The sequence below is a fragment of the Talpa occidentalis genome, unplaced genomic scaffold (genome assembly GCF_014898055.3).
Source record: "Talpa occidentalis isolate TD23 unplaced genomic scaffold, MPIMG_talOcc4v2.1 talOcc4.14, whole genome shotgun sequence".
NCBI classification, from domain to species: Eukaryota; Metazoa; Chordata; class Mammalia; order Eulipotyphla; family Talpidae; genus Talpa; species Talpa occidentalis.
The window spans coordinates 26770355-26778756 of record NW_023601433.1 but is presented as its reverse complement, the minus strand read 5'-3'; the positions used below and the strand labels follow the sequence as shown (position 1 = coordinate 26778756).

The 8402-nt window shown below is 42.0% G+C and overlaps 1 gene segment (V, D, J or C); it reads right to left on the bottom strand.

Annotated features, from left to right (window-relative positions):
- Positions 1 to 613: 613 nt before the first annotated feature.
- On the bottom strand, positions 614 to 1150 carry LOC119244041 (immunoglobulin lambda variable 2-14-like). The segment is given in 2 exon segments: positions 614 to 993; positions 1105 to 1150. Coding segments are annotated over 2 exon segments (426 nt in total).
- Positions 1151 to 8402: the final 7252 nt, after the last annotated feature.

Sequence of the window (8402 nt, the reverse complement as noted above, 5' to 3'; positions counted from 1 at the left end):
AACAGCCAGAGTTCCTCAGCCCCTCCTCTGACCGCATGTGTTCTAGCAGAGCATAAATCACATCCTGAGGACCAAGGGAGTTGGAGAGGGTGTCTCTGGATACTGTGGGTGTTATGAGAATCCCATGTGCTTTCGGAATATTGAATCCTAAGACCACGTGCCCCCAGTGATCATCCATCTAAGGCTCCTTCAAGAGAAACTGAGGGCTCATCTTTGAGGAGACTGAGGACAGTGGACCATCCTGAAAAGGTTGTGAGTGTGTCCAGGTTATCTGGTTATGTACAAGGTTATGCACAAGGTTATCTTGATATGACCCATGCACCAACGTCATGATCTGCCAAGAATAAACATCTCTGTTCTGCCAGAGGACAGAGTTGTTCATGGACAACTGCTGGGGAGCAGATGGAGGTAGAAAGCAGCAAATTTGGAGTTCTAACTTCTGACAGTTCCTGCTAGAGACTCGGTACCTAGTCCACATTCAGCAATTCCAGTATCCAATTCTAGGGACCCCTTCACTTCTGCACTTCATTATGGGATATGGAGAGGACTGAGAGAGAAGCAAATTTCCAAGGCCATACTGCTGGAAGCCCCTCCCGACAGAAGAAAAGCATGTTCAGAACAGAAGGTATTCTGTGAGCACAGAGCTGGTTCTGGTCTCACTTCCCCATGAACTTGCACCACTGTGGTAAGTACCACCACTCCTGTATGAGCCACAGTAATACTCAGCCTCATCCTCAGGCTTGAGACCAGAGATGGTCAAGGTGGCCGTGTTGCCTGACTTGGAGCCAGAGAAGCGATCAGGGATCCCTGAGGGCCGGGAACTGACACTATAAATCAGGAGCTTGGGTGTCTTGCCAGGGAGCTGCTGGTACCAGGAGACAAGGTTATAACCCCCAATGTCGTTGCTGGTCCCAGCACAGGAGATGGTGACTGACTGTCCCAGAGCCCCAGACATTGAGGAAGGCTGAGTCAGAGCAGACTGGGCCCAGGAACCTGAAAAGAGGAAAAACACACTCAGGTGAGCTTGGTCTGGGTCCAGGTGAGCCTGAGGGAGATAAAGGGTCAGCCGCGATGTGTTCATCATCCATTCCCTGGAGACCTCACCTGTGGCCTGAGTGAGGAGGGTGAGGAGAAGCACAGTCCAGGCCATGGTGGAAACCAGCCAAGGTCTCTGCCTTCTGATGCTCCAACGGTGGGCTTGGCTCTACCAGATGTCTCCTATCCCCTCCCCCTGGCTAAGAGGAGGAAGAGGGTCTCTATGCAAATCTGCTTCCTGCTTCTTAGATTCAAGTCCTAGGTCACAGATGCATTCCTTTCAACTTTTCTTGCGTTTTCTTCCATGTCACCATTTTACACAGACTAGATAAACCAACCTCCCCAAATCTGGACACTGAAGTCACAGAATCTTTTTGAAAATATATCTTCTTCTCTCTTTAAAACTTGTTAAGACTGTTCTTTAAGGGCCTCCCCAGTGGCACAGCAGTTGAGCGCTGGGTTGCGAAGCTGCCTGCAGCTTCTAGCAGTGCCAGTTCGATCCCCAGCTGCCAGCGAGGGTCCCACAAGGCTCTCAGACCTCTCCTGCTTCCCGCTGCTCCCCTCAGCAGTGTATTTCGTCAGTCTGCCTGTTCTGCTCTCCCCTCTGGCTCTGGTGAATTCTCTCACCCTCCCACACTTCTGACTGTACCCAGTGCTTGTATAATTAAATAAATAAATATTTTTTAAAAGACTTCTTTAATTCTCTATTTTTCCTATTCCCTGGGGTTAAAACTGATTTAAATTTCAAATGAAAAATACAATTATAAGGTTCAGGTTCCATCTGGGATGTAGAGAGCATGCAACACCATTTTTCCTCTAAATGCAGCTAAGCCTTAGAACATGTAGAAAGTAGCTATTTGAGTCCCTACAAAAGGGAATCAGAGAAGGCACTAGGGGAAGAGACTTGAGTTGAAGTAATAGCAAACCAAGAGTGAGTTTTCCCATTTTCCTTCTGTTGTCCAAGCTCAATGCAGCACAGCAAATTTGGGACACAGCAATCCTGCTTCTTTCTAGGAAGAGCTCAGGGAGAAGTAGCTCTTTGGGCAAGATAAATCTTAACGATGACTTTCCCCAAACCCAGGCCCTTGCTGCCCCCTAGTGGTCTTATGATGGTGCATCCTAAGACCCATGGATGCAGCAGAACAGGAGTTGGAAACAGGAAAATCCTGTCCTCTCTCCAGCTCCCAGATCTTCTCTCCCAATTGTAACAGTTTCTGCTTTCTAGTGCCCTCAAAATCACTCTCCCTTTTCCTTTAGCTTAATAAACAGACAACCAAAAATAATCAGAAAAGAAAACCAAAAAAGGTAAAACAAGGAAAACTAAAAAATACTGTTAAAAGAAATAGAAGAAGACACAAAGAAATGGAAAAATATTCCCTGCTCATGGATCAGAAGAATTAAAATCATAAAAATGGTCATCCGACCAATAGCAATTTACAGACTCAAAGCAATTCCATAAAAATCTCAATGACATTATTCAAGAACTAGAACAAATAATGATGAAATTTGCATGAAAACCCAAAAATCCCCCAAATAATGAGAGCTTTCCTGTCTAAGAGGGGGAAGACTGGAAACATTACACTCCCAGACTTCAAACAACACTAAAATTCATTATAATAAAAACAACATGGTACTGGAACACAAAAATATATGCAGACCAATGTAATCAAATTGAAAGCCCGGAAATAACAGCACACATATATGATCAACTAATCTATGACAAAGGAGCAAATAATATACACTGGAACAAGGAAATCCTCTTCAATAAATGGTGTTAGGGAATTTGGACTGCAATATACAAAAAAGTGAAACTAGACTACTATCTCACCATATGCAAAAATCAACTTAAAATGGATAAAAGACTTGAATGTAAGACCTGACTCCATAAAATATATAGATAGGCAAACATAGGCAAAACATTCCACAACATAAACCTCTGAAACATCTTTGGGCTTCTTCTCCAGAAGCAAGGAAAACAAAGGAGAAGATAAACAGCTAGGACTACATCAAATTGAATATCTTCTGTACAACAAAAGAGACAATAATCAAAACAAAGAGACATCCTACCGAATGGGAGAATATATCTGCATAACATACAACAGATAAGGGACTGATATCAAAGATCTACAAAGATGTACACAACTCAACAAAAACAAAGCAAACGACCCAGTCAAAAAGTGAGCTAACGAACTAAAAGACACTTCTCCAAAGAAAAAAATGCAAATGACCAGCAGGCATATGAAAAAAATGTTCAGCATCACTAGTTATCAGGGAAATACAATCAAAACTACAGTGAGTAGCTCCTCACTCCAGTAAGAATGGCCCACATTAAAAACAAAAAACAAAAAACATGTAAACAACAAATGCTGGAGAGGATGTAGAGATAAAGCCACGCTTTTTTTTTTTTTTAAAGATTTATTTACTTATTTATACAAGCACTGTGTACAGTCAGAAGCACGGGAGGGAGAGAGAATTCAACAGAGTCAGAGCAGAGAGCAGAGCAGGCAGACTGAGGAAGTACACTGCTGAGGGGAGCAGCAGGTGGCAGGAGAGGTCTGCGTGCCTTGTGGGACCCTCGCTGGCGGCCAGGGATGGAACTGGCGCTGCAGAGGCTGTGGGCAGCTTTGCAACCCAGCACTCAACTGCTGCGCCACAGGGGAGGCCCTAAAGGCACACTCTTACACTGCTAGTGTGAATGTATACTGGTCCAGCCACTATTGAAAGCTGAGTAGAGTTTCCTCAGAATGCTCAAAATCGATCCACCATATGATCCAGCAATTCCACTCCTAGGAATCTACCCAAAAGACATGAAAATACTAATTTGAAAGGAAACCTGCACTCCTACGCTTATACGAGCACTATTAACAATAGACAAGACATGGAAAGAACCCAAATGCCTCCAAATAGACAAATGGATCAAAAAGTTGTGGTATATTTAAAAATGAATATTACTCAGCAATCAAAAAAAAGACAAAATTATGCCATATGCAGAAACATGAATGGAGCTGAAGGGATTAAGCTAGCTAAAATTAGAAGAAAAAAAGATTAAATACTGGATGATCTCACCTATATGTGGAATAAAGAGAAATCAAACAAAAGGTCAAGAAAAAGTCAAAACTAGCAAGCTGGCCATAGAACTGAGGCATACAGCAAAGGAGTGGGTGGGATGCGGGATAAAACAGAGGAGGGATGAACATAAGGGAATATGGTGATGGTTCATGGGTGATATGGTCATGGGAGAACTATGGGAACTAAAACAATGTAGAAAAGAAAAAAATTAATAAAAATAAAATGTATGGTGTTCTGTCAAATCATTGTTGACAGGGAAATTTATGGCATCGAAGTTTCCATTTCAAAAACATAAGAAACAAATAACAAAGATAAGCACAAAGCAAACAAAAGAAAGAAAATACTACATATAATAAAAATAAGAGCACTCATCAATGAAATTGAAACCAGAAAACAAGTCATTAAAATCTGCAGCTGCTTTCTCGAACATGTCAATAAAATTGTTAAATCCCTACTCAGATTAACAATGAGAAAAGGGAAGGAGACACAAATTATCATACGAGAAATGAAGGACATTTCCTCTGCTCCATAAACATTAAATGGCTAAATATATACCTCAACTCTTTTTTTTTTTTTTCATCAGGAAAGATTATAAAACTCTCAACATCTTCTAATTTGGGTTGGCTTTTGCTTTTTCAAATTGATTATTTCTACCTGTTGGTCCCTTGAGAATAAAACCCCAACATGGAAGAAAACACAAAAACATAAAAAATTTTCATGGAAAATTTTCCAAATTCTCACAACTAATGACACTCTGTTTTAGCTGAGTGATCATTCAGAAATATGGTTGACATCTTTCATGTTTCCAGCATGAATAGAAAACTTGACAATTTTGTTCATTATTCTATATCCAGTCCTAACAGACTAGCTAGTATTTGGTAGATTTTGGTTACTATTATTTGAAATAATGAAAGATGAGTAGATTGATTAAAAACTAAATAAACATATGTGATTATATAGTTAGGGTTATAATATATTCAAGCCTGTGAGTTGCATTTTGTACATAAATATTAAAGACATTGTTGTGTTAATTTTCTTGGTTTCTCTAAAAAATAAAGTTCCCATGGTTGCTCTCAAAAAAACACCTTTTCCCCCTCATATCTACTGCTATCCCATCTATCTCCATCTCAATTAACAGTCCAACCATGTTAATGCCCGAGTTAAATATTAGGAATCTTCACTAACTTTATTCTTTCCTTGGTTCCCACAACTAGTCCAATATATAATCAGTCAACTCAATTGTGGAACCACCTCATCCGTCTCCACTGCTCTACTTGGTGCAAGACCCATGATGTTATGCCCAAACAAGAACCATGGTACCAAAGGATTCTGCCTGCAGCCATTTCATTCAAGGAGCTGTTCATTAAACATTGTTCACTAATCTGAGAGATTTTAAAGCATCAGTTACTTTATGGAACATTCTCATACAAACTCTTTTCATTTAGGGAACTCTCTTCTCATTTATCCAACCTCCTTATTTGGACTTTTCAATTATCTTGTGGTCTGTCTCTCCATTCTACAGCCTTACTGCCCCAGTGAGACATTCCCTTATTCCTTCAATTCACAAATTCTCTCTACCACATTCCTTTGCACAAGCTTTTGCTCTGGGTAAAATTCTCAGTTTCCTCCAAATTTGTTGTGTTTTATTTTTGAGATTTATTTTTTTTATTTATTCATAGAATATTTGGGCTGTATACCAGAGGTGCAGGAGGTGAGAAGATTCAGCAGAGTCAGCATGAGGAGCAGAACAATATTTTGCTTTAGCTAAAGTGTTTGAAGAAAAACAGACTTCACTGAGCTCCCTAGTTTAGTTGGAGGAGCAAGCACAGTATTTGAGAGAAGCGACTCCAATAAAAAAGAACATGAGGACGTGGGATGTGGCTTCAGGACAGAGGCTTGAGGGGAGGGCGAGTTTGGCAAAACCACGACCAGTCACATAATATCACACAAATATTCTTCTGGTTCAGATGAGCATTAACTAGTTAAATGATATGAGAGGGTGGACATTGACGGATTCTTGCTGTTCCCTCAGCAACATTTGCAGAGCTTTTCCACTAGAAGTTTTAACCATGGATTGAAAATTTTTTAGTAGATTGTAGAGGACCCACCCCATGGTGAACCTGGCAATATATTTCCCCCTTGAATTAGGGAAGGAACTGTGATTTGTTTCTAACCAACAAATATGGCAAAGGTGATCAACTTCTCCCCCTTGATTAGGCGACATTAAATGGCCTAGGTAACAGGATGGGTTCCTATGATGAATTATGTGATATGAGACTTCCTCTTAGCACAGGAGCAGAAAGGACAGTAGAAACACAATGACTGCCCTGTGGGAGCACAGCCCAGTGCTGAGAGCAAATCTCAGGTTGTGGCCTCGATGTGCTGTGAACTTGGAGCGCTGCAGGTAGATGCTCTGGCTGTCCCAGGACAGTGTTGAACAGCCTTAACCAAAGGCCAGAGTCCAGAGGTGGCAGAGGCCGCCTGTGGCAAAACATGGATCCTGGGACTGGAGCTAGTACGCGTGAGGGTACAGAACTGACAACATTATCAAAAGTGTGGGGACAGTCGCTGGATATTACTGGGACAAGGAGGTAGGAGTATCAGCTCTCGTGTGGCTGCTGCTCCCAGTGCAAAAAAAATATGACTGTCTCAAAGTCCCAGACATGGAGGGAGGCTGGACCAGAGCAGACTGATCCATGACCTTCAAAGGAGGCAAATATGCAAACAGGGGTGACCAAGTGAACCTGGGCAAGAGGATGAAAAGAGTCAGTCTAGGCACCCAGATGATCTCTTTCCTGGTGACTATTATCCTGAGTGAAGTGGGGGGAAGGGACTAGAGCCAGGAGAGCAATGGAGACACACCCCAGAGCTCTGCCTCCTGAGCCCCCACTGCTGGGACAGGCCACTCAGGGCTCTCTTGTCTACTCCCTATGTTTTGTGATGCAGGAAAGGCCTCCATGCAAAACCGTTTCCTGAGTTGTGAGGATTCCTTGGTCTTGCTTTGCTCCTCACACTGAAGCCTGATACTCGGGGTGTGGAGAGTATCCCAAGAAGTTGCTTTGATGCTGGATATGAAGGACATGTAGCTGAGGAAGCATCACTTGGCATTCTAGTGAGTTCTCCCTACATACCCTATAAGCACAATTTCTGCAGGAGGCCTGAGCTGTAGTGAAAGGATGCTGCCCACCTTCCAAAGATTCTCACTTGCCCTGTGTGCTCCTTCAGAGATCTCCTGAAACAATTTTCAAAAGTGGTGATTCCTCTATCAGGACACACAGTCTGGAGACCAAAGACCGACCACCCTGGATTCTCTCCAAGATGTTCTGCTTTGGTTTCATCCTACAGAGCAGGGGATGTGGAGAAAAGTACATAGGTCTGACTAGAAAATCAAAAGGCAAATTTTCCAGTTTAGATGAATTGAGAGTTCTGGTTTACTTTAGGGGGGGTTACAGAAAAAATATTTTCTTCTCTCAGCCCTCTAGCTCACTCATTCCCTCAATTGACCCAGCCTCTCCCTCTCCTGACACTGCAGAACAAGCTCACACCAATGCATCTTCTTGCCCTTCCTTCCCTCAGTGAAGTTTCTAAAAGTCGCAGTGCTTTTCAAACATGAAAATAGCTCTCTTTTCATAATTGGTAAAGGAAAAAAAAGTCCAAAAACAATACATAGGAAAATATATTATCATAACCACGGTTATCATTTTAATGACTATCTTTTGGACACCTTCACCTGCCCACCTAAGACCTTCACAGATGTGAATTACATATATTTCAGGAGAGAGGCTTCTGTAATCTTCACTCACTCCTCTACATCCAGGCCTAAGGGAGTCCCAGGAATATGTTCAACATTGTAAAGCATTACTTGAAGTAATGAATGAATGTTACATTCACATTTAATTTTACATGAACAGGACTGCATTATATAATCATGTGACATAGATTTTGCTTTCAAATATTACAGACATCCTCTTTTTAGTGCATCAGTCACAGCAAGCATGAACAGCAACGCGATCATGAAAATAAGATTAGTTCATGGGCAATCTTCAAATTGATCCCTTCTTCATTTCAACCCCAGAGGCATCGGCTGCCGATTCTGCCACCCTCATTATCCTCCCCGCTGCCTCACCCCCCACCTCTTTCTGTTCTCAAATTGACCACACATTTTATCAGGTTTTCTCAAATCTTCCTCATGCCCTTAAGAGGATCCTCTCAAGCTTCCAAGCCAGTTTCCTTCTCAGGCCCCAGAGAGGGGCATTTGTAACTTTCCATACTAGTCTAATGGTTTGCTTCAGAGAATT